Raw genomic sequence first — 27,647 nt, 5'->3', positions numbered from 1 at the left:
TAAAATTTTTTTAAATTGATTAAATAGAGGATGGGAGAGGGAGAGAGAGAGAGAAACATCAATGATAAGAATCATTGATTGGCTGCCTCCTGCACACCTCACATTGGGGAGCTTTGACCGGGAATTGAACCATGACCTCCTAGTTCCTAGGTCAACACTTAACCACTGAGCCACGCTGACTGGGCTCTCATGATCTTTCTTACTGAAGGCACCCAACCCATTGACCGAGGAATACGGGAGCCGGGTGAATGCCATAGATTGTCTCCACAGTGCGAATTTGTTCTCCTGATTGTTGTCATATGACAGGAGGCTTTTCACCATGTGATTTTGTGGAACTTGGTCAAGAGACAAGAAACATGAATTGCCTTCAGTGCTTTTGTACCATTAGTTTCTTGCCTTTTCTACTATGCTTTCTTTGTATTTTAAGACCACATGAAGAGCATCGGAGCCACCCTTACATGTCAAGTCTGGGTCAGAGGGAGACCTATAAGGACTATTCTGAGGCTAGTGTTTTTATTTTTTTGTTTTCTCTTGGCACTCTGCTAGTTTTCAAGGCTATCTTTCAAGTGCCAGTGGTTCTTGTATGCTTATGTCAAATACATCTTTAACTAAGAAACCAAACCAGGAGGCCCAAAGTATTTTGGTTCTGAATCTAAATGTAAAGTTTCCTGAAATGCCTTTAACTTCCTATCAAATTAATTTTTCTCTATTGTTTGATTAGCTCTATATTGGTGTCTTTGATCAGGATACATAGGTATTTAAATGAAAAATATGATTACTATAGGAGACATGGAATACAGAAATCATGGAAACTTCAGATAAGTGATATGATATAATTGGTATCTGAGATAAACCATCTCTTGAATGTTTCATGTGAAAATTTTAATTTGAAATAATGAACCTAGTAGGTACATTGAAGCTGTTTATTCTTCAGGTTGAGAGGGTGGTCTTTGGCATTTCCATTTCTGTCTCTCTATAATGTAAAGCGGATAAAGTATTATGAGAAAGCCACCCACTGTAATATCTTTTTACTTGAATACTTTAATATACATCTAATGGCAAGGACATAAAAAGAAGTAATTGTCACACCAGTTGCAATGATTTGTGGAGATAACTTTCCAGTAGCTTTACATTGTATATCTATAGAGGTGAGAGCAAGCCTTGGAAAATATTTGGTTCTGTACTGATGTTTTCTCTTTCTTTCCCATGTGGGTCTACGAATTTTTTTTATTTAGTTAGAAGTAAATTTTGAACATTTAGTTTCTTTATTATATGGTACCTATCATGGGTCCTTAATGATTTTTAAGAAAGGTTTTAAATTATGTTTTTATGGATAGGTTGAAAATGTTGATGTCCTCCATGTCTAAAAGCTTTTCACTCTCCATGCCAAGAGAACGCTGCCTCTTTTGCTTAGGAAGGAGGAAATCTGTCCTTAATTCTCCCTGCTGTATAATGACTTGCACTCTTCTAAGATGTACCTAGCTAATAGATAAGCAGAGACTAGGAGAACCCCCCCATTTTTCCTCTTGTGAACAATTCCCTCCCCTTCCTGTATTTTTGTTGATAGGCTATATTCTGAGGCTGAACTGAGTACCTTAGACTCTGCTTTTTAACTGTGTATGTGGGGATTAAGGACAAACAGTTTACAATTACTGACTTATTGCCATTTGCACAAAATTCGGTTGATGACCGAATGCAGTTTAATGACCCCAAACAGTGATTTCTTACCTGCATCACTTCACAAGAGGCTCTGCATGTCCTATTTTGAAATGCCTGAAAAAATGCATCTACACTACAGGGGGGGATGTGAGAATACAGTTGCCACTGTTGCAGGATTACAGCTCATATTTCTACATAGAATCAGCACTAGGAGAGTTCTAGCTCCCAGCGCATAATCATTCCCCTCAACAAGAACACACACTACCATGTGCACTGGAGCTGAAAGCTGGTCCTGTATTTGATTTCTGCATATGTGTTAATATGGAGAAAAGGATAAATGGATATATATGGAGTGAGTGATTGTGTATAGAATTACTCCCCCTCATCCCCTTTAAAGAATATATCACTAAACCTAAGAAATTAGGGGGACTGTCCCTGACTCATTATGCAGTAAGTGCAACTTTGTTTCATGCATTGGTTTCCATCATCCTATATAATAAAAGGCTAATATGCAAATTGTCCCCTTGGGAGTTCGACTGCTCGCTATGGCATGCGCTGACAACCAGGGGGCGTTGCAGAATGAAGGAAGGCTCTGGCCAGCCCTGATTGCCAGTCAGGCCTAGGGACCCTCCCCATGCACGAATTTTGTGCACCAGGCCTCTAGTTCATTGATAGGCATCTGATTTCTTTGTTTTCCTTCTTTGACTTCTTGGATTGACTATACTAACCATACAAATTTTACTGTTATTTCTCCACAAAATTTTAAAATAAATATTAATTTTTAAACAGGTACCTGGCATACACAATTAAAAGGTCCCAAGAAATACTTAGTGCAAAATAAGGCACCCTGTCTTCAGCTGTCCTTACGCCCTTTCAAAAGGCACTGCTGTAACTACAGTTAAGCTTTGATTAGAATGGGTTTGTTCTTATCTGGGTAGGTTATACAAAATGTGTAGGACAAAGTTGTTATTTATAACCTAACATGGAAGATACTATACAGTGATAATGTGATTCTGTGAAATAGCAAAGTGGCCTGGCTGGCATGGATCAGTGGTTGAGCATCGACTTATGAACCAGGAGGTCACGGTTTGATTTCCGGTCAGGGCACATGCCCAGATTGTAGGCTCTATCCGAGGAGGTGTGCAAGAGGCAGCTGATCAATGATTCTCTTTCCCATCATTGATGTTTCTATCTTTCTCTCCCTCTCTCTTCCTCTCTAAAATCAATGAAAATATATTTAGAATAGCAAGGTGGACTTCTTTCACTTTCCTGCTATTGTTTTAATGTCTGTAGGATGCAGTTGTATTATGATTTGAGTTGATTTAAAAAAAAAAAAAACATCAAATAGGCATTGTGTACATCTTTCCAGGTAAATAAACCCCACCTGACCTTCATTGAAAATGTTTTCAAGGGATACTTACACTCTGTTCAGTCCTTAGAAATACATTGGGACAGCTGAATTTTTTAGTGGAGTAGCTGATCTTGCCTATTGCATGAAACCATTGTGCTTTATCCTATTTAGGGTTATGAAGAAGAGCAAAGTTAAATTGCAGGCCTTTCCAGACTACCTCCAGGTGTCACTTGTCCAGATGCTGAATGTCCAGTGACCAATAGGGCAGCAGGAATAATAACAAGTGAAAGCTCCTTAGTTTGTGTCTTCTATGAGAAACTTACATGGAGCTTGTGGGGCAGGGGAGAGAAGGCAGAGCAGGGCAAGGAAGAGAGAGGCACACCCAGTGAAATCTGTTATCTCACAGCCAATGATATGCCAATTTTCTAGTTATATGTTGCCTGCGACTTATTCTGGGATTTTGGAATATAAGAAAAGTGAAACCAGAGAGGCACAATGACTGCTAGAAAACTTGGTTAATTAGTTAGAGAACATTCATGGTATTGCATGGTCAGGGTGCAAGGAATGCCATTGATCGATTTAATATATAACATAGGGAAAGCTTTTTTCTTTTATGGAGGTAACACTTCAGATGTTCTTGCACTGGTACTGGTACTGGCTCCTAAAAAAGTTAAGTGAATTCCTTGCATTTCAGTTGAAACATTTCTAAATCAGAGAGAAAACTTCTTTAGTAAAATTGAGTCAGGCCCTTAATAAGAATAAGAATGCTACCTATTTCTTAAGGTTGTTAGTGGGGTTTTCCCCTAGAATACTATGCAGCAGTAAAAGGAAGCATCGCTTATCCTTTGAGACAGCATTGAGGGACCTGCAGAGTTTTATGCTAAGCAAAATAAGCCAGTCAGAGAAAGACAAGTATCATGTGATCTCACTCATATGTGGAATCTAATGAACAAAATAAACTCTTGAACATAACAAATCCAGAGACATAGAAGCATAGAACAGACTGCACAATCTCAGAGGGAAGGTGAGGGAGGGTGAGTAGGAGGGAAGAAGAGATCAACCGAATAACTTCCATGCATATATGCATAACCCATGGTGCAGACAGTAGGACCGTGAAGGTCTGGGTGGAGGGGGAGGCTGGCTAGAAGAGGTCAATGGGGAAGAAGGAGGATTATGTAATATTTTGAAAAATAAGGATTTAAAAATATATATACTTTTATCATTTAAAAAAAAAAAGATTTTTTTAAAGGCCAGGGTTTAAATTCTGTTAGTTTGATAGTATGGAAGCATAACTTTGAATGAGTAAATCTCTGATTACTGCTTTTACATATGTTTCTTGGTTGCTGTATTTCCCCTTTTGTGACTTGCTTGTTCGTTGGCAGTTCCTGAGGCCATTTCACTTTTGGCTGGTCTTTTGAGCCTTTCTTTTTAAAGGCAGATTTTTGTTTCTGTGCTAAGAAACTGCATTCCCAAGTAGAATTTCTTTCTCAGGTCCTGAGTGCTTTCTGATCAGAAACAGAGTTTGGTATAGAGCCCTCTCTTATTGTATGGTTGCTTTATAAATGCTGTTTTTAATAAGTACAGAAACTATATTGAAGTTTGTCCTTGGATGAGAGTTTATCACTGTTGGCCTTTGGGTGAACTTGGAGCCTGAGCTGTTTCATTCAAGGCAGCATGATGTCATCTAACTCACAGATTTCTGTTGCTAGAAAAAGGCAGCATGTTCCTCTAAATAACCTAAAGGGCTGAGTAATGCTGGCACAACATTGTTCACCTCTCCGGCCTCCGCTAAAGGCTTCAGCATGGCGAGGGTTCTATTGTTTCCGGAGGGTCGGTGAGGAGATGGTGGAGAGCAGGGAACCCAGCTCACACTCACATCTCCGAAATAGATCCATCTTTGTTTCTTCATATTAAATATCTCTGAGTCTTTTCTGGGCCCAAATATTCAGCATATGAACGTATAGAGGGTTTTTAGCAGAAGCTAAAGCCAAGAGCTATATCTCACATAAAACTCTAGAAACCACTTGTTATTTAAAAAAAAAAAAAGTCATTATTTTATTATAATTGGTCTACAATCTTATGTTGGTTATATATAACTAGGTTAATTTGGATCAGCATTTCCTTCCTTATTTGAGAAGCAGATTTCCCTGATTCCATAGCACTGAGATTCATTTCGGGGAATAGTACAGCGCTTTAATGTCTCCTAAATTTGGGAGCATGGAATTCACCAGCAACAGAACCTGTAGTTCATTAGCTATGTCCTCCGAAGCTTCCAGAGCTCCAGCTAAGAAAATTTATTATTGGGTGTTCAAGAAATGGATGGGAGAATAGAACAAGAACAGAACAGAACCAAATGGATTTCCCTTCCTTGTTTTTATAAATAAGCACTACCCTGTGTTCAATATTGTGCTTTGTGTTAGTTTATGTAAAAAGGATGCTTATGGACCCATATGTCGTTAGTGTTTTAGCTTTGATATGCATTGTCAAGTCTTTTTTCTTTCATTGCTTTAAAAGCAAATGGTGCTGGGGGCAAATAAAATTTTTTTTTATTCTTTCATCTTAATGGAACACCTAGACCCTATGTACCATGTTGTAAACTCCATAGTTAGGAGATTATTTTTTCCTGAATACCTAAACCATGTCGAACACACTAAGAAAAGTAATTACCTGCCCTAATATTAGGTATATTCCATATACAGATGATAAAAACGTATCTCCTCCAGTTTTCAAACCAGAATACTAGATTTGTTGCGAATGAACTTAGGTTCCTGGGAGCGAGCTGTTAAATTTGGGGTAATTTAGAAAGAATTTGATTCCTTGAAATTGAGGATGTACTGCTATTGTTTTGGAGAAAACACTCTGAAATGTCAGCAGGTTAACATTTCTCCAGGACGAGGGTTTTCAGCAGAAGTCAAAGCCAAGAGCTATAGCTCACATAAAACTCACAGGACTAGTAGTAACTCATTGTTGGAATCTTGGTTCTTCAAATTGCATATCCTAACCTACAAGTATTACCCTAAATCCCTCCCATTAAACCATGTTAAAAAAGGAGACTTTAGAGTCACTTTCAGTATCTGGCAATACAATGTTTATAACGCTTTAATTTAGCAATTAGTATTTGAACAACTTAATACGTTGTACCTATAGTTTTAACAGCATCTAAGTCAATGTTTTTAACTTCCTCTAAATCATAAATGCTGTATTTTATGTGGGTAATTTTTAAAACTTCTATACCAATTGATCCTTACATTGTAGTGCTGAAGACACCTAAGAATACAAAACCAGAGAACTCATGGAAACTATTTATAGAGTTGAGAAGTGATATCACCAATAGATGTTTTCCATTTTGGAATATTGAGGATTTTGTTATGTGGAATTCAGGCTTAAAAGCATGATCAAAAGACCATTCAAATTTTTTTGTTCATAACTTTACTTAAGTAATGCTTACTTGGAATTCTTTGGGGTTTGGATGAACAGAACCAATTTGCAGAGATCGGCACTGAAGCACATTGCGTTTTGTTTGCTTTGCACATAAACATAAAATATATATAGAAACACATGTATACATCCCCTCCCACATTTATCACTGTAAGACAGCAAAATACACTTCGTGATTTTTTTTTTTTAAACTTTTATTTACTCACTAGTAGCATGATCTGCTTTCCTGAGGACACGATATAAACAAAGTCTGGCTCACAGTTACCTCATAAAGATCTGCCATCCTGCCCTGGCTTGTTGATCTATACTCACCAAATGCCTTTGTCGAGGCAGTACTTTTGAAGTTATATTCTCTAAAATAAATTGACAGGGTATCCTTTTTATTTAGAGGGATAGGCTTGTTTTATATTATTTTACTAGTAGGGATAAAGGCAGGGATGGAACATGACAGATGTTTTTGTTTCAAAATTTCATACTTTTCCCATCTCAGCTTTATTAATTATTTAAGAACAGTAGGTAAAATATACTAAACCAACCTCCCTTCCCTCGCTCCCCCCCCCCCCCGTCTTCCCTTTCCCTCCCTCCCCCCTCCCTCCTTTCCTTTTTCCCACCCATTTTTTTGAATCCATACCCTGAGTATATTTTCCCATTGAGTTTTTAGAGAGAGTGGGGGCGGGGGGGAGAGAAACATTGATGTGATGGAGACACATCAATTGGTTGCCTTCCGCACCCACTCCAACCAGAGCTGGGGATTGAATCTGCAACTGAGGTATATGCCCTTGACCGGAATTGAACCTGGGACCCTTCAGTTTGAGGGCCAGTGCTCTATCCACTAATCTAACCTGGCTAGAGCTAAATGCTTTTTTGTAGGTAGAAGGTGTATATATGCATGCTTGTTAATTAAACTCAAATTTGCAAGATAGATAGTCCACTTTTTCTATAAATAAACTCTTTTAAGTTCATTTTGCACCTTTATTCTAACAAATGTGGAAAAAAATTAATCAATTATTACCTTCTCCAAAATTGCATCTAAACTTGATAGGGGCTTACATAGTGCAAAGATAAGATGGGAGAGTTGGGGACATTTTATCCTTGTTGTAACCACTGAGACATTCTCTCCTCTCTCTCCCCACCACTCCACCCCCCCAATTGAGCAATTGACTGTCCCAGTGGTTTAAGGTATTCATATGTGTCCTTTAAAATCTTGCCCTAGGTTCTTCTCTGTCTACTTCATTTCTGTTTCATTAACATTTAGTTTTTCAAGATTTCTGTTCTGGCAAAAGTGCAGTGAGATTAGCATTCTCAGTCACTGCTAGTGGAAATGTATAGTTCTGGGAATATGCATATAGGAATTTAAATATGATCCTATCCTTTGATTTCATTTTTAGGAATATAACCTAAGGAAGATGCATGTAGAAGTATATTTATATACCTCTGGGTGGTGGAAATTATGAGATTATTTTCTGTTTCTCATTATTTTCTATTTTTCCACATTTCTGTAATACTTCTTCCTCTTTTCTTCCATATTTTTTCCTTACTCTATTTTTCCACAGTATTTAATTATTATTATTATTAGTAGTAGTAGTATTAAAATGGTATATGTCAGTAGAGAATGTGTGGGAAATCTCTGTATCTCCTGCTCAATTTTGCTGGGACTATAAAATTGGTTTTAAAATAGTCTACTTTATAATAACATTTAGCAAATAAATATAATGTGGCTTTAAAAAGAAGGGGCTATGTCTTACTAGGTTAACATGTGGTTGATAATAGAAACTCAATAAATCATTGTTGAATTATTTTTCCTAAGCCAAGTTTACTGCAGTAGGCTCTTTGTCTTTGAAGCCTATATTCTACTGTCACTGGTAAAAGGGTTCTTGCCCCACCCCCTTCAATATAAAAATCTTGTTTAGACTCATCAAGGTAAGAGATGAGTCTAAACAAGATTCAAAAGGAGAGGTTTACTGTCCAGCTGGTGTGGGTCAGTGGTTCAACCAGGAACCAGTAGGCTGCCGCTTCAGTTCCCGGTCCTGGCACATGCCCCGGTTGCAGGTTCACTCCCCAGTGGGAGCTGTGCAGGAGGCAGTCAATTGATGATTTCCTCTCTCATCAGTGTTTCTGTTTTTCTCTCTCTCTCTCTAAAAATCGGTTAAAAAATATTTGCTAAAGAAGAGGCTTACTGAAAACATGGTGGAGGGGCAGGAGAACAGAGGGAGTGTGATGCTTTGAGAGGGAGAACATAGTAGAGAAACCCAGTGAACTGGTACTGGGCTCTGGCTTATGCAGGGCTGGGTTCTTCACCCGGGTGCAGACAAGATTTATTTGCTTTCCAGGCATCAACTGTGTAGGCATAGAGCGGAGCTCTTTGGGGAGCGCCTGAGGAGAAACTTGAAACTTACCTACGAGAGGCTTAAAAACCAGCTGAAGAGCATTCTTATAGTTAGTGGTTTATTTCTTTTTACAGTGATATGTCATGAGTAAATTCCTGCAGGAATTTTTTAAAGTCTACTTGTAAAAAATTATTTATTTTTTATAGAGAGAAGAAAGGATAGATACATTGATTTATTGTTCCACTTATTTATGCATACATTGGTTGATTCTTGTATGTGTCTTGATCAGAATGGAACTCACAACCTTGGCATATCCAGACAATGCTCTAATCAGCTGAGTTACCTGGCCAGGGCTAAAGTGTACTCTTAATGGAGTATCTTTCTTATTCCAAAGACATTGAGTCTTTTTTGTTCATTAATTATTTGAGTTGTCTTTGTGCATTAAATGCCATATTTTATAAAGTACCACAATATCCAGGATGGTTGTGCCCGCATTCATTTTCCCATTGCATGGGTTAAAGCGATTTAAATATGTTTTCTTTTTCCTCTAGTGGTTCCCCCTGGAAGTCCTGGGCCCATTACTCGGCATGGGTCCTATGACAGTTTAGGTTCCGACCACAGTGGACAGGAAGATGAAGAATGGCTTTCTCAGGTAAAACTCTGAAATGTCTGGCCTGTAAGAATGAAAGAAAACAGGAATCTGTTGTCTGTTTCTATTCTTGAATTTTAAAAAGTATTTTCCTTAGCGGAAAATGGACAGAACTGGGACCTTTTATTTAGGATTGCTAATAAGCTAATCAGTTGTCTTTCCATATTAAGAATTTTTCCTAAATTCTGTTGCAGGAATATATAACACCTATTATTTTATACACATACACACGTGTGTGTGTGTGCATTAGCTTTCATGCAAAGGGCATAAAGTACACTTACCTTTCAAACGGTCCGGTTATATCCCTCAGGACCTTGGATTTTAGATGGACACTTTGGATTAACATAAGAATTGGCCTCGTTAAAACTGAAATCATTCAGCTTTCCCTGGGATTTGTTTTGTGGGGCCCACATTTTCTGAAAATCAGGCCCATACTTTGGTCGGGGAAGCTTAGCATTCTATTCTGCGAGTCCTGGTTTGCCCGACTGGGTGTCCTCTCCTCGGCTCATGCGGGGCTGCGTCCGGCGGTCTCTGCAGCAGCCCCGCAGCGGCTTCCAGAGACCCTTCCTCCCGGGCCAGGTGAAGCTGTCTTCATCTCAGGGCTTTGAAATAAAAGATACTTGGGCAGCCCTCAAAATGATGAGATTACAAATGACTTCATTACAAATCCTGTTATGTCTGCTTCAAAGCTGACATCATTCGGTGAAGCAAACGACCTGTCTCCGGTTACCAATCCAGCGGCTTTTCATCAGACAGGTGCCCGGCGCAGGCCGGCCGCCGCTTCACTGCCTTCACAGGGAGGGCGCCCGAAAGCTAACGGAATCTGGATGCCAGGGAAACAAATTGCTTCTGGGTGACACATGTCATCACGCCTAAAATACTCACAGGACGCTCCTGGAAGGAGGGTCAGTGTTTCAGTTCCTGGCAGATAATGGAACATCCTTTCTTGAGGATAATACAATAAAGTTAAAAAAAAACAACAACAAAAAACCACCAAAAAAACCACACAAAACACACACACACACACACACACACAAACAAACACACACACACACACACACAAACAAACACACACAAAAAAAACCAAAAAACAAAACAAAACAAAAAAACCCCAGAAGATTGCTGGCAGAGAAACCACTGCCCTTCACCTCAACTTTTCAATTAGGAAAAGGGGTAATGTGTGCTGTCAGTGTGAACATCCACACAATATGTTTGTTCCGCACACATCAGGGGAGTGAATAGGAACATCTGGCCATCGCCTCCGTGAAATGTCGTGGGCATCTGTTTACCTCTCGGCTCTGACACTGATGGTTTTGAGCTCAAAACGCCCAGCGTGCTTTCTCTGTGGCCTAATTTACATTGCTGAATGCAACTGCTCAATCCGAAATCACTGTCCTAAATCTGAGTGGTTGTCTCCCTGTGACCAGCGGGAATGTGAATGTTGTTCCCAGAGCACGATGCTCTTATTGCCCTTCAGAACTTACAAACCCAGAGCTGTCCTCCGTGAGCCTTTTCACTTATGTTTTGGTACGAACTAATCACCGCAACCAGACTTGTGATTAAATATAGAGGAGCTCAGGGCAAAAGGAGGGCATATGGGAAGTCAGTTCCATCAAGTACGTTCACAGGCGTGGATGTAGCCATTAGAAGACATTGAGAAATAGTCTGTCACCAAAGGTTTGCATATGTGCATCTTACTCACATTGCTTATTTGTAAAATTACATACTATGCCTGTTTTAAAGTTTTACCCAGTATCTTCTACTCTGCTCTCTCTTTAAATAGTTTCACTTAATATTGGCAGCATTCCCAGCCCCTTCCATTGACTAAGCATGGAATTCATACACCATTTTGGTTTTACTGTTTCGTGGCTCTTAAAATACCCGTGTCACTGTTCATGGTAGCCGAGAACACACTCTCTTAATATAAAAGAAGATTATGGCATTTAAAAAAAATATATATTTTATTGATTTTTTACAGAGAGGAAGGGAGAGAGAGAGAGCTAGAAACGTCGATGAGAGAGAAACATCGACCAGCTGCCTCCTGCACACCCCAACCGGGGATGTGCCCGCAACCAACATACATGCCCCTGACCGGAATCGAACCCGGGACCCTGCAGTCCGCAGACCGACGCTCTACCACTGAGCCAAACCGGTTTCGGCAGATTATGGCATGTTTTGATAGGAGTTAGTAAATATTATATTATTTAAATGGAATTTCGGGTGGTGAAAATTATTTTATATCTATCTCCACCTGTCCTCCTTGGATAGTTTAAAAATAACTTCAAGCATGTCACGAGCTTGGTCCTCAGTGCAGGAATCACTTTTAATCTGTGGATTTATAGATGCAGTGTTCAATGCATGCACAGGATGGTAAGTACTGTCTAGAATGACTGAGAAAGGTAGTTCCTAGGGAGTTGACTCTAGTCAAGTGAGACAGGCGGCTGGTCCTTTTACTCCCATGTGATTTTTGTTTTGTATATGTGTGGGTCTGGTGTATGTGTATATTTTCACCTGTGTGTGTGTATACACATATTTATGCACAAAATGAAATTTTTGCTTATTTTTTGTGAAAACCTGTAGGAGGGAGATAGTGAATGTCTGCTTAGGCTGTGATTATCTTTGCCTTTTGATTGTGGGTGCCCTGGCTCTCCTTCACTTGGTCAAAATGAACTTCTTGAAGAATATTTGTGTTCAGGGACCGGATGGGGGAGAATTGTGAAAGGCTCTCAAAGGTCCTACCACATTGAAATCCTGAGTCCTATTCCGCTTCAGGTAGAGATTGTGACGCACACTGGACCCCACCGGCGTCTGTGGATGGGCCCACAGTTTCAGTTCAAAACCATCCACCCCTCAGGGCAGACCACAGTCATATCGTCCAGCTCGTCAGTGTTGCAGCCTCACGGCCCAAGTGATACTCCACAGCCCCTTTTGGATTTTGATACGGATGATCTTGATCTCAACAGTCTCAGGTAAGAAAGAAGTAAGAACTAGCGGAGTCACTTGACTGGGTTTCTACTTTCAGTTGTAATGAGCATCTTCAGCAACATTAACGTTTCTCCATTTGGGAACAGCGTCCTAATGCAGAATTTATGCTCTGTATTTTGTGATTCCTTATTGTTGGGGATTTCAGGTGAGATCTCATTAGATAAGGTGTGCTTCGGATTATATTTCCCCAATGCTACATTCCGGAAACCCTTCCAGAATTTTCGTCAGGGACTTTCCTTCTCCTTACACTAAAGAGCTCCCACTATTTGTTATCTAGCTGTACACCTGAAACCTATGTAATTTTATTATCGAATGTCACCCCAGTAAATTCAATACAAAATAAATGAAAAGACCAAAAAATAAATTTAAAAGAAATAAACAGATACATAAAAATCACTGTGCAATTCAACATTTCCACTATTTAATGCTGCATTTCCATTACCTCTGTCAGTTTGTTTTTTATTTTTCTCTTTTCTTATCATGAAAAAATTTCAAGCTTATAAACGTGTATAAAATGAAAGAGAATAATAGAATAAACCCCATGTGTTTGTCACCCAGCTTCAACACATCGATTCTTGGCCAGTCTTGTTTTATCCATAGCACCAGCCACACCTCACTCACAACTCTGCATTATTTAGAAACTCTGTTATAAATTGAATTAATATTAGGAAACTTATTAGGCCACATAAGTTTTTGAGGCCAGGAGGGAGCTTTACTTTGCCTCACCTGACCATAGACTAGCTTTTTGTTTCTCTCAAGAACCAGAGAACATCTTTTGCAGAAATTTCAAATAAACTCCTCCTCTTTTCTCTGCCCCAACCGTTTTTACCTCGGCTCAGGTAAAATAAGCTGGGATGAATGGGCATTGGGTTGTACACCATATTGCCCATGACGGCAGTGATCAGTTCTTAATATCATCATTCCAACTTCTGGTATGCGATCAAATGAATTTGCACTTTACCTCCCTTCCATTTCTTTTGTATGTATAACAAACACATACACATTTAAACTGTGCTTTCAATAGCTCCGATCTCTTTCTGCAGCTTATACTTGGCATTTTAGGCTTGTATAATCTGTCCCATGGTGATTATTAACCTCTTCTCTTCCATCAGTATCCACTAGCAACTCCATGCTTCAGTCAAATCCTCCTCCTCACTGCACCTGCATTTCTCATGCTCAGTCACAAATCCAAGGGCTTTCTTGTTCTACTTCTTGTGCCTCATGGGCACCTCTTGCTCCTCTGCATGTATACATACACTGTTACTGTATACCCGCGCAATTCCTGTTAGCCCGTGACAAACTCTTCATCTGCTGTGGACCATTCATTCATTCCTCTGCTACTCCATTCGGAGCCTTTATTACCTTCTTCATTCTGATATGTTAGTTATCTTTCCCTCAGTCCATGTGCTATACCATATACCCACACACACACCTTGTATTTCACGTTTTGTTTCTGCTTATTTCTAAAATAATTGTGATACATGATTAATTTTCAGCAAATGCTTATTGAATAAACAAAGTTCCAAATGCATGCATATAATGTTATAGCACTTTTTTTTTTATTCTATTAAGTTGCTTAGAAAGCTTCGATTTTTTAGTCTTACAGATAATTGTATATTTGTGTTATTAATATAATACAGCTACAAATAGACCCCTGGTATTTATAGATTTACCATTCATAAGCAATTTGAAATTGTATTTAGTAAATTGCAGTTTTTCTGGGATTCTATTTGATTCTTTCATACTAATTGATAATTTTATGGAGGTAACTCAGTCAGATAATTGTGATCCTAACTAAATCCATGGTACTCACCTCCAACACAGTTTTTAAAATATATATATATTTTATTGATATTTCGCAGAGAGGAAGGGAGAGGGATAGAGAGTTAGAAACATTGAAGAGAGAGAAACATCAATCAGCTTCCTCCTCTACACCCCCCACTGGTGATGTGTACTCAGCCAACATACATGCTCTTGAATGGAATTGAACCTGGGATCCTTCAGTCCGCAGGCTGACACTCTATCCACTGAGCCAAACCAGTTTGGGCACTTCAACACAGTTTTGCTGTCTCATACTTATTGTCTTATATAAAGTAACATTCACTGAGAGTTTTAAGGCAGTTACTAAAAAATGTGTATCTAGTATTGCTGGCTTTTATAGAAGGCATTGCTTGGTACTGCATTTTTCTTGAATTAGAGGATTCTCAGAACTCTTCATATTTGCCTCTTGCAAAAGCCAAAGATCTCTATGAAGTATTTTGTTTTCTCTCCCAATCTACTTAATATATTTCTTTAGATTAATGTCAAATTTCCAATCCCTTACTTTAAAGATATTAAGTAACACACAAAGAGAAGTGGTGGTGGTGGAGGCGGGTCAGGAGTGTAGAAAATTTTTGCTGTGCCTTGTGCAAGAGTCAGGGACCACGGCTCCCCTGTTTGCCCTGCTTCAGAATGAATGGTTCTTTAATGGATTGGGCTATGCCAGCATTCCTGATTTAAGGTCTGTTGTAGGAAGTGACAGTTTTGATGCCAGTAACATATGTGAATTAAATTAAATTGCATTGCAGGATTCAGCCGGTCCGCTCTGATCCAGTCAGCATGCCAGGGTCATCCCGTCCAGTCTCAGATCGAAGAGGAATTTCCACCGTGATTGATGCTGCCTCAGGTAGAAAAGTACCTCCAAAATGGTTACTGGGTAGTTCTGTGCATTTTTAAATTCCCTTTCTTGCACAGTGTGAAGAATGATAATATTTTACCTTTCTCTCTGTTTTTAGTTTTGTTTTAGGACGTGTGTGCTTGCGTGTGTGTGTGTGTGTGTGTGTGTGTGTGCGTGTTTTACAGTAATACTGTACCGACATTTGTTGCTGAACAGTGCCATGCATTTACATATTGTTGAGGTTGGTGAATGATGTGGTGGAGTTGGCACTTGATTAAATGTAATGAACACAGTATTGAAGGCTACAGGGTTGATGACTGCTTTGCCTTTGATCTTTTAAATGTGGAGAAGCAACCTTGACAGAGAACGTAAATACAATATATGGATTCAATTTACTCAACCTGTTGAGTGTCAAAGTGCCTGATCTGTGGAAGGAGAGAGTCCAAATGCTGAGGCTTAAACGGTCCTATTATTGAAAGCATGAAGTTTAGAAATTCATTAACTTAGCTCTAGTCTATCTATCACAGTTATTAACTTCCTATCCTTGGGCCCACGCCAGGATGATGTATCATTAGTACCTGGAAGCCGGTCTCTGCCTCGGTTAGGTGAGAGTTGCTGCATCAGTATTGTAAAGCTGTACTCTGCCAGCTCTGCCAAATATAGAAACTGTGTGTAACAATTTTCTCATCTCCAAATGGAGTGATAAAGAAAATAAGGACAGCAGTGCTTCATATTGTGGAGCAGCTGCCGAGCATCTGAAGATAGCACACAGCAGGGTTTCATCAAAAACATCCCTTAGAAGTAGAATTATTAAATACTTGGCATTAGGGAGACAGTTGGGTCCGAGAGGATTTTAATCTACAGCAATTTTAAAACCCCCAGAGACGGCTGATTTGATTGAGGCTTAAACTGTGAAAGAAAATGGGGAGGTGGAGGGGGAAACCCCAAAACTGATTTGTGAAGGTCACTTTTCAAGGACCCTAGCTTCTGTTTCTGACTGTCTCTGGGTGGATTTTGAAGTTTGAAAGCTAATGGCTTTTGTACGTTTTGTTCTCTTTCTGATTTATATTTTTGGGGTCTGTGGATTGCACCTTGAGTCTGATGGAGCTGTCCACATCCGGGGGGGTCTGCCCTCAGTTTAAGATAGACTCTTACACTGGAGCACCCATTCTTGTTCTCCGATATAACTTGGCAACCACGGCTGACTCCTGGAAACAAGGCCAGAAATGCGTCCCTCCACCATCGCTCCTGTCTGTTGAATGAGCTGTTGAGATGAGGTGACTTAGACAATACATCTTCTTGGCTATGTCCACGGGAAGATGCTAACAGGCTCTGCCTATCTGGGGTTATCACCTATAATTGTGAATCCTGGAAATGATGTATTAACCTGAAGTCTTTCATTCAAGATTAGAGTTTTAGACTTTGTTGGGGTTTTCAAATATTCCTAAACTGCCGTATTATCACTGTGTTAGAGTCAAGTGACTAGCAACCAGCCACGTGAAACACATGCCACTAAAGAAGTTGCCATATATGTTGTTAAAAGATGCCCTATTCAGCCCTGTCCTCTGAGGTAATAACATGTTTGTCGTGTAGCACCATCTCCATTTTAGCTCTTCATAAAGTTATCTCGTAAGTCCCTCCCCACCGAGAGGGACTTCAGTGAACTGTAAGAATCATGGTTTTGCTTAACTGTCACAAGAAGAGTTTTAAAATCGATGTTCGAATACGGGAATGATGTCTTTGCCCTTGACTTACATTTCTATCAGACACACGTCGTAGGCGCTTCTGGGGTATTGTTTGGCAGCTCAGAGCTCCTGCCTAAAAGCACCAATCTTGTGAGCAGAGAAAGGACCTCTTGGTGACCAGCTCTATTGTTACTTTTCTAGGATTACTTTCACTCCAGACAGTCATAGCTTATTTTTGGAAGACGCCAAAGCAATGACATGTGTGTGCTTTCTCTAACTGAGCTAAAGAAACCCCATAGGTGAGGAACTGGACTTTTATGAATGATTCTCTCCCCCCCATTCTCTACTTCTCTACTCCTTTTTTCCACACATTTTTTTTTTAAAAATGAGTGAATAATGTTTTGTTGGGGAAACTTTATCTACTTTATCTGATAGGTCCACTGACAACAGATTTACTTTTCTATTGACATTTAACATGATAGAGGCTAAATATTGTAAATGGTTTGGATCCTTTTGAAAATATTTATGGGAAAATTCTGTTTTTGATTCTTCTATTAAAAAAGAGTCTAATGATTTTTGTAATTGCTCCTGAACTAGGAAGTGCTTCCCCAGATATGGCCCATGTGTTCGAGTCAGCTGCATGCTGTGATTATGCTTATTTGGAGCTTTGTTTGGCTTTGCTTAAAGACATGAGCAGCGTGGCGGCACCTCTGATGATGCGTCCGGCTTTGTATTACCTGCAAGCAATTTGGACGGCGAATGTACTGTCCTTTCCATTGTTCCCGTGGCACGTTTCTTAGCTCTCCCTCTGTCTAAACTGGTGGTGATACAGTTATTTTCCATACAATCACTTTTCAGAGGCTTAGAATTTAAAATTTCATTGTGATGCGATTAAGTCTTTTGTTAATGTAACAGTTTTTGAAGTGAAAATTTGTTATTTGAACCTTGGCTCTGAGGGTTATGTTTTAGATATCTATGTATGATGTATTACGCTGGTCACGCTATTCTGTTGAAACTAAAAGGGATCATCAGAGTTGTGGCACTTTTGCTAAGAAATATTTCCCCCAACAAATTTCTTGATTATCTAGTAGTGTATCTATGCTTCACTGCTTCCCATGGAGCACATTACTAAAACATAAGGTTTTATGTTAACTTAGGTGGCTGAGGCACAGCGTCAACTCTAGCCTTTAGATACCTCTGAACCAGCTGCTCGTTGTCTCTACCTAAATATGTCCGATTTAGGCTCAGCAGTTTATAACTGAGGAGTGTTATTCCATAACGTGCTTCATCTGATCTTGGTGATTAAGAAGACACTGTCCTACCCGAGGTTTTGCACTTAGATGAATGTGAGGTGCTCCCTTCTTGACTACGGAGAAGGACTTGATAGGATCTTATCCTTACACACACGCTACCCAGAACAAACAGAATTTGAAGGAACTGCTCCAGTTTCCAGTGTCCAACTAGCTGATATCACTGTCTCTGAGTTGTAGACGGTATTTCTAGACAAAGTACCTCCTGGATTACTTACCATTTTATTTCTCTGTATATTCCTATCGGTTAGGCCCCTGAGAGTTTCTCCCATTATTGGTCCTTTAAAACACGTGTCCTACATGGGTGTAGGGCCCCTGACGTGAAAATGGAGGTAGTTCTCAGTGTCCCGTGGAAACTTTGTTCCCACGTTGGTGACGGATGCTCTTGTTCTGAGCCTTGTAGGCTGTCCCCATTGGATAACTTTATAATAACTCTAGATGCTTTTGAGTCATCCACACAGAGAACCTAGAAAGAACTAGTTTATCTGAAGTCTGCTTGTCCTGATTTGTAGTTTTGCTACGGAAGTTGGTGTTTACCAAGAAAGAAATCAAAGCAAATGAGATTAAAAAAAAAAAAAAAAGAAGACTCATTCCTGGCTCATATGAAAAGCAGACATCTTTGTCAAATTCTACTGAAGTAAGCATTCCCTGGAGAAAATGTGGCTGGAAGTGGTGGGAGCAGCATGTAAGTGTAGTCCTGAGGAAGGTGACAGCAGGAGAGGAACAGTGTGACAGATAGCAATGACTTCTTCCCCTTTAGCGCAGACTTGGTCACATAAGGTGTCTCATGCCACATCCAGCGTTTCAGTACATAGGGACAGAGGTGCTGACTTGGTATTTCTTCCTGCTCTTGACTCAAGAGAAACGCTATCTTCATTTTGCAACTGAAGGAATCTTAGTAACTTCTTCAAAGTTAATTCAGGAGACAGTTTTCCAGCACTCAGTTTTGCCCAGTATCAAAATAATTTGTTTATTGAAGAAAATGATAGACTTAAAATCCAAATTGGTTTCTTTTGATCGATTTCATAATAGTTCTTTCCCTCTGCTTTGTGTTTTTGGCATTCAGTGCCTCAGACCTTGAATAAAACAAATAATACTTATTAGAGAAGTCTATAGGGTCGGCAACACGGAGGATATTCAGGACTGAAATCCTTGCTGGAAGGATGTTCTCACAAGAGGTATGCTTCCCCGACACAGACTTTACTGACGGGCAGGGGAATATTTCTGATAATTTATATTGCATTGTATCCACAGTCGCCATTCCAACCTGAGGCAGACAAACTTAGCTACTTTATCTCAGAGCCTTCAGAGACACGAGATGCTGGTGGTAAGGAGCAAAGAGATTTTTAAGAAACACCATTCCTCCAGTCAGCCTGGGTGAGGCCACTGAGCTCGGTGACTCTCAAACTGGAGCTGAGTGACAAAAGTCATGACATTATACTCATGGCCTTGAGCTGTGTCTGAAACCGTCAACAAGTTATGTTTCAGTACCAGCCATGCTTCTGTATCTGCAAAAAGAATTTAAGGTTTCCTGTGCAAAAATTTGTTTCAACCCCCCCTTTACTTTTGGCAGGATGTGTTCAAATTATTGCCTAAAATAATTTCCAGATAGAAAAGACATTAAGTTTTGTAGAAATACTAGAATATTTCTTTGGGTAAATGATTTGGTATTCATTTAATCGAGTTCCAGATAGTCTTTGTGATTATAAGGTGTCGAAAACTGCAAGCATTCTTGTACCTTGTGTATTCAGAGCTGGTGTGGGATCGGTAAGAGGATTATGGACGAGGGTGAAATTAAAAGAAGGTTTAGTCCTCACTTGTGAATAGTCCCTCGTATGGGGGGAAAGGAGGTCAGTAATTTTACCTGGACACTATCTATCGTTGAAACAGCCAGTAAACAAACTCACACATAAAGGTTGGCATTTTTAGTAGAAATAAGGAAGTTTATGCATTATTTCAGATCTACTCTAATGAACACCTATGGTCTGTATCAAATAAAAAATAAGTTTTAGAGATTAAGAACATAGAAAAAAGACCTGATGAGTCCACCAGGATAGGGCTGGGCCACATCTCTCTCTCCTTCTGACTTAAATATTCCTCTATTCTTCTTTCTAATATTTATAGGATGTTAGAAGATGAAATGCAAGTTAACAGTGTGGAAAAAGTTAGCTCAGCACAATTAAGAAACAAATGATTGCCCCACTTGAAGATGAAGAAACTGTAAACAGAAGTAGAAGAAGCTGTTGGGAAAGTTGTGGGGTGTTTTTTTTTTTGTTTGTTTTGTTGTTGTTGTTGGTTTTTTTGGTTGTTTTTTTTTTTTTATTTTATGACACATTGCTTCTGTGAATAAATCTCTGTGTCCACTAAAACCGCGCCTTTGCTTTCTCTATTGCAAGCACCAAGAGCCTGTCACGACTTTAAGTCTCTCCTAAGCACTTTCCAAGGGAACTGGTGGCATTCTTCCCCACTGTTGATACACCACGGCACCACATATTTACACGGGGCTTTTTGGCTAAAAGACCCAACTTTTCTCTCTTTGTACCCTTATTCCTACATCTTTAATACAAGGCTGGACTGTTTATGTAGTCTGTTGCCTGAGACTGTGGTGGCAGAGGGACAATATTAGGGGCAGTATTAGAATTTGTTTAAGTCTGAACCGGGAATTCCATTTGTCTTAGTGACATTAGTGTCAAACTGTTAGTGCCACACTATTTTAAATTGTGTCCAAGAGCCTGAGAGGCTTGGGCTTCTAGGTGTCATCTATAAACTTAGAAACAAACAAAAGAGCCTCTCTCCATTGAATATGGGAGCCCCAAGAGCAATTAAAAAGCAGCCTGGGACCTCACCCGGGCAACTCGGCGGAACCAGAGCTCACGGCATTCCCCTGGATATTGTTGGGATCTGTCAGAGAAAAGCTAAAGCAAATAATCAAAGGGAAAATAATTGTTCCTGGGAAAAGTTTTGTTTTGGAAGCAGAGTGTAGTGGAAAGAATTGTTGGTTCTAGTCTCAGCTCTGCCTGTAACTACGTACTTGGCATATTGCTTCAAAACCCAAGGCTCTCTTCCATAAAACAAGGAATCAAAGTAGCCTATTTCCAAATTCCCTTCCAGCTTAAAAAATTGATAAGTTTGTACTTTGGCTCACCCTTTGAAGAATTTTATTGTATTCTTTTTAATCTTCACCTGAGAATATGCTTCCACTGACTTTTGGAGAGAGAGTAGAAGAGATGGGGGCAGAGAGAGAAAGATGCTGAGATTGAGATGGTTGCCTCCCATATGCATCCTGGCCGGGGGTGGAACCTGTAACCTTTTGGCTTGCAGGCAGCACTCCAACCAGCTGAGCCACCTGTCCAGGGCTCACATTGGAAGAATTTTTGAAAATTAGAACGTGTTTACATATAACAAACATGCCTGTATCTTAATCATACAGCTTGCATTTTATACCCATGTAATCACCAATCAGATCAAAATTAGAATATCTTTATCTTCTGCCTCTTCCAGCCAATACTACCTTTGATTTAGAGATTATCATTCTGACTTTCATCAACAGATTAGCTTTGTCTGTGGTGAACTTCAGGCAAATGAAATCATTCTGTAATACTTATTTGTGTCTGGCTTCATTTACTCAACTCAGTGCTTCTGAGACTCATCCAGGTATTATAATATGTCACTGGCTCAGTTTTTAAAATACTGCAGTGTAGTGAATATAACACAGTTTATGTATCCATTATCCTATTTTCCGTTTCAGGCTTATTATGAATAAAGCTGCTTTAAACTTTCCTATACAAGTCCTTTTTTTATATATATATATTTTTTGGACACATGCAGTCATCTCTTTGGGGCGTATACCTAGGACTGGACTTGTTGTCTCACAAGGTAGGCTTGTGTTTAGCTGCATTAAGAACTGTCAAGAAAGTATTCCAAATTACAATGCCCGTTTTCACTCGTAACAGCAATGTGCAAGCTCTTCTGGTGAACATAACTGTGATTTTCATTTGCCTTTCTCCGATGAACACTGCTATTGAGCTCCTTGAATACAGGGTGGGGCAAAAATAGGTTTGCAGTCGTTAGTTTAAAAGCACAGTTTATTATTTTATTATTGCTTATTAATTATTGTATTATTTTCCCAACGAACAGCTGCACACCTACTTTTGCCCTGCCCTGCATACCCACTGGTCATTCGAATGGCTTCTTTTGTAATGACCTTTTGAAGGCTTTCACTAATTGTTATTGGGTCTGTTTATATTGAATTTCAGGTGTTTAAATATTTTGGATGCAGGTCTTTTGTCAGATATTTTGAAAAGATTTCCTTTCATTCTATCGCCTCTTCACTGGTTTTTGACAAGAAGAAGTACAATTTTTCCATTGCTTTTTCCTTTCATGTTTTGCATAGAAAAAAGGTTTCCCTTTCTCCTGGTCTTGAAGTGATGGTTTTGGCCTTTGTATTTATATCTATGATCCTTTCTAAATTACCTTTTATTCTGAAATGAGGCCAGGTTCGAGGGTTGGTTTCTTCCATACAGATAACCAGTGCTCCAGCACCATGTATCAAAAAGCCATGCCTTTTCCTCAGTGCGTTTCAGTAATGCCTTAAAAAAAAAATCATATTTTTCTGGATTCTCTATTATGTTTTATTGATTTATGTTCTGTCTTTGCACCATTATCATACTATTTTAACTCCTGTAGCTTTCTAGTAAGTTTTGAAATCTGACAGTTTAATGTCTCCACTTTTGCTTTTCATGTATATCTTGGCTATTGTAGGTTCTTCACATTCCCAGACACTTTCAAGCAGTCTTTTTGCAAAAACTAGTTTTATAATAATATGAGGTCATTATTTGCCTTTTTAAAAATACTGTGTTGACATTTAGTACTGATAGTATAGTAGCAACAGTAGGTAAAACTGATGGAATCTTAGCATAGTAAGAGCAGTGTCAGCAAACTACACTGTGGCTGATGCTACCTACTCACACATAAAAGAAAAAAAAAACTATAATTACTTAGGAATGCCTTTGACACAATAAAAACTACTACAATTATTATATTAATTTTTTAGATTTAATAAACTAATTCTATTAAATTTTGTTGCTTGTGTACTTCTTTTTAATATTCTGTATATCACATTGCAAGATAGATGTCCTGAGGAGATGCAATTGAACGATGGTTGTGGATTGAACCCAGCAACCATCTTTCTCCAAAGAACAACTGAAAAACCTTATTCAGACATGGGTATTTGGCAGACATTTTCTCAAAAATAAAGTAAGCGAGACACTTCAAAGAAAAGAGCTGACACATTTATTAGCCATGATAAAATTGCAGTCTTTAATCGAAAGTTACAAATTCGAAAACCATGTATTCACCTGTATCCACCACTGTCTACATTGCAAGTTTCTTATATTTAAAGACACCTCTGATGAGATAGATGCTGATATCAACTACAGTGACATTTTTATATCCTCTGGTAAAATAAAGGAGGATTTGGAAGGTCTGCAATATTTTCCAAACGACCAATTTTATGATATTACAAAATTATGTACGGGTAATGGACTCATTCCAAGGTAAGATAGGAAAAGGCATTTTAATGTAAGAGAGGACAAAAGTTGATTGATATGGTCTCAGACATCATTGGAACTGACTTGTTAACACGTCATATTAAAGAAAAATAGCTCCAGAACATGAAAAGGCTCAGAATCTGAATTAGCTCCTCCCTTTTGCAGTTACATTTTTGAGGGAGGTCAACTTGTCCTCACATACTTCACCAAAACCGCGAATGGCAACAGATGGAATGCATAGGCTGATGTGAGAATCCGCCTGTTGTCTATTACAGATTTCTACTCCAAATGTAAAAATGGCATTTATACTAGTATTTATGCTGAAAGAGTTTCTTACTGTTTTTCAGTGAGTTGAAAATAAACGTTCCCAATGTTGATAGGTAAAATGCACACAAACCAAAGTTCTTTGGAACCTTGAGTTTTTAAGAGTAGAAAGTTAATCCTGATTCAAAAACAGGTTTGAAACCCATTGATATATACCCCCCTCACACACATACACACATATATATGACATATATATTTATCTCTACAGAAGTTTAAATATTTTATTATAATTTCAATGAATTTGTAAATGAAATTTGGAAGGATTGACATAATTAAATATGCTAATGCATGAGCCTTTTATAACTATCCATTTATTTATTTTCCTTTAATTTCTCCTAATATTTGTTAAGTTTTGACATAGAAGTCTGAAACACATTTTGTACAATTTCTTTCAACTATTTGATATAGTGTTTTATTTCATCTTCTGTTTTTTTTATAGTATATTATAGAATACAGTATTTTTTGCAGGTTGAACTTGTATCTAGAAGCCTTTCTAAATTCATGTATTAATTCTGGTAGATTCCTTTGAATTTTCTATTATGCAATTATGTCATCTGCAAATAAAGATGGTTTTATTTATTTTCGATCTTTATATCTTTTATTTTTTTTTACCCCTTATAGTTGCTTAGACTTCTAGTGTGATGTTGACTAGAAATAATGACACCGAACATTCTTATCATCTTAATCTTAGAGAAAACTGTTTAATATTCTGCTATTAAATAGTATGTTACATATAGTATGTTGATATGTACATTACATGTAATGAAAACCTACATTTTTATATTGTGTCATTCTTATATTAGAGCCCCTATATTCTTATATTGTACCATTTCTTTACTGGAATGAGGAAAAAATGGCAAAATTGTTAAAAGAACCAAACTGACATTCTACACCTGAAAAAAAATAGTATCTTAAGTAAATCAGCTATTGGGCTGTTAAACTTACTGGATGCAGAGGAGAAAGGATCAGAGACTAAAAAAACAAGTCAAAATTTATCAAAGCTGAAGCAGAGGCAGAAGAAAATCCTATATAATAAAGAGGGAATATGCTAATTGACTGTCACGCCCTCAAAAGATGGTGGCGCCCATGGCCAAAAACTTGTGGCAGGCAGCTGTTCTGTGTGCCTGCCTCTAGAGTCCCCCAGCTGCCCAGGGCCGCCTAAGGCTCAGGTAACCAGGGCCAGCCGAGGCTTGCACTGCCAGCAGTGGCAGCAGCAGAGAGATGATGGGGTGTCGTCTTCCCCTGATGGCTAGGTCACCACCTGCCCCTGAGGTCTCCTGGGCTATGAGAGAGGGCAGGCTGGGCTGAGGACTCCCCCCTCCAGTGCATGAATTTTAATACACTGGGCCTCTAGTAATGAAATAAAATAGAACTCAGTTTGAGAAGTCTGAGTGTTAATATTAAACTAACATGTGTAATTGTTAAACATGGATGACAGGCTGGAGCGAAGAGGACAAAAGAAAAGAAGGACTGAGAATTTCCATCATTAATTAAAGATAACAACTCAGAGTTTCAACAAAGTCAGTGTACCCCAATTAGGATAAACACTATGAAAATCTTTCTTTGGCATATCAGAGTCAAACTGTTGAAATCCAAATAACATGAAGCAATTTTAACAAAACTTTGTTTTTCTTTGTTAGTTTCATATTTAGGTGAAGATTTGGAGCTTTGACAAAATTAGTGTGATTTTTAAGTTTCTTTGGCAGTATGAGATCCCTGTCCCCCAAGGATCTGTGAAGAATCTTCAGGGCCTTAGCTGGTTTGGCTCAGTGGATAGAGTGTTGGCCTGTGGACTGAAGGGTCCCGGGTTCAATTCCGCACAGGTTGTGGTCTCCATCTTCAGTAGTGGGTATGCAGGAGGCAGCCGTATGATTCTCTCTCATAATTGATGTTTCTATCTCTCCTTCTCTCTCAGAAGTCAATAAAAGTAATATATATATGAATCTTCAGAATATTTTAAGAAAATAAAGTAAAAGATATGGGAAACCAATATTTATTGATAAACATCTAAGTGCCCAACATTGCTAGGTATTTTCACATGGCTCATCTCATTCAATCACATTTAATTTAATCACAGGTCCATTTCAGAAATATGCCAAGAGTGGGACCTAAGACACCTAGCTCCTGATACTTAGAATTACTTACAGTGCATTATGGTGACACCTCAGATAAGTCCAAACCTCTTTTTACCCTGCCTGATCAAATATTCATTTCAAAGCACTGTATGCTGAAATGAGGTACATGGGAGTTGAAGAGAATCAACTATTCAGGTGGTGACAATGTGTGAATGCGGCTGGCAGACGAAGTTCCAGTAGGATGAATTCCCAGCCGGTCCCTACTGCTTCAGGCAACAGCTGACAGGCCTGACTGGTCACTGGCTTCCCAATTGTGGCATTGACAGGACTGAAAATTCTTAGTGTCACAGATACTTAAAAGCTGCCCCTGTTAGAGTGGATACAAACAGTGCTGGAGGGTCCTTTTGGCATAGAGATGTAATCAATATGGCCTAGAGTTCATGGCCCGAACCTATAATTATCTGGACTGTATAAAGGTGGCTCCTTGTTACAGAAAATGCTTATCTTCAGAACTTTGGGGCTAACGTTGTGAATGGACAGAAGAAAAATAGAGGCTTTGTCAAACCTCTTTCTATACTTGGCAGTATTTTGAAGGCTATCATCATAATCACAGACTAGGCTATTCTTAGAGGATTAGAACATTGTATCTTTAAGATTTGGGGTGCTGAAGTCTACATCTCACCTCTGATGCTATCCTGTGAAAGTTGTGGCTTGAATGTTATCAGCTTCTGATTGGGGTTTTTTGAATACCAAAATAGAATTTCTTTTCATTGATCCATGGATTTGGAGTGCAGCTGAAGTAATAACACATTTTGAGTTTGATCTTTTCCTGCAGCTAGATGTTTGCTGGGAAAGGAAATAGGTAAACGGATACCAATGGCATCCATGTTCCAGGGGCAAGAGTGAGTAGCAGGTGATGACACAAGTAGCAATTCTTAAGTCACTATTTTAACCACTGCGTTTATGTATATTTGGACCGACATTAATTTGCCACCTGAAAATAATAAAACTGCAGGCATGAAGTGATTTGACAGTTGATGTGGATCCTGATTGTGCTGACCCTGCTTGGCTTCAGAGACCTCTGGATGGCATTATTATTGGACTACCCTATTGACAGGATGCTTTGATAAGGAGGAGGAAAGTAGTGCCTTGTAACAGAGGTTTCTCTGAGAACAAGGCTGTCTTTGTATTCCACTTGGCCTGGTATTGGTGCCTGCCAGCAGATAATCAATATTTGTTGCATTGTTGATTTCTCATAAAAATAAGGCTTTATACCATAAAGTGATTAAAGTTTAATAATGTTGCATCTTTCTATCTCCATTCCATCACTTATACCTAAAATAGGAAATCTTGACCTAGAGTTTTAGGATTGCCCTTATGTTCACGATCACTAATCCTCTATTTGGACCCTTGGTAAACTGTGTGAGAGGTTGGACTATTTTGCAGAGCATTTCAAATGATCTTTTATGTTAATTTAGAAAAGCATTATTAATTTTAAGTAATATGTCTTTCATCTTTGATAGCTTTGATGTAACCAGATAATAAAAATAAATGAATTATGACCCTCAACTCAATTGTTCTTTGGTCTCATTAGGCTAGCATGGAAGTTTGTGTTTTAAGGTTTATCATTATAAAGCAT

The 27,647-nt window shown here is 38.8% G+C and overlaps 1 protein-coding gene across 19 annotated transcripts in view; it reads left to right on the top strand.

The window, feature by feature from the left end:
* Positions 1 to 27,647, top strand: part of BCAS3 (BCAS3 microtubule associated cell migration factor) — a 463,099-nt gene that overhangs the window by 204,635 nt on the left and 230,817 nt on the right. For 14 of the 19 annotated variants that reach the window (XM_084861666.1, XM_084861664.1, XM_084861665.1 and 11 more), the window contains 3 exons: positions 9,327 to 9,427; positions 12,197 to 12,393; positions 14,977 to 15,074. In XM_084861666.1, the coding sequence (XP_084717792.1) occupies positions 9,327 to 9,427; positions 12,197 to 12,393; positions 14,977 to 15,074 (396 nt within the window). The other 5 variants (XM_084861668.1, XM_084861671.1, XM_084861670.1 and 2 more) reach the window with 5 other exon arrangements.

The sequence above is a fragment of the Pipistrellus hanaki genome (genome assembly GCF_964339955.1).
Source record: "Pipistrellus hanaki genome assembly, chromosome: 16".
NCBI lineage: Eukaryota > Metazoa > Chordata > Mammalia > Chiroptera > Vespertilionidae > Pipistrellus > Pipistrellus hanaki.
The sequence above is the reverse complement of the archived record's forward strand: the minus strand, read 5'-3'. Positions and strand labels throughout refer to the sequence as shown.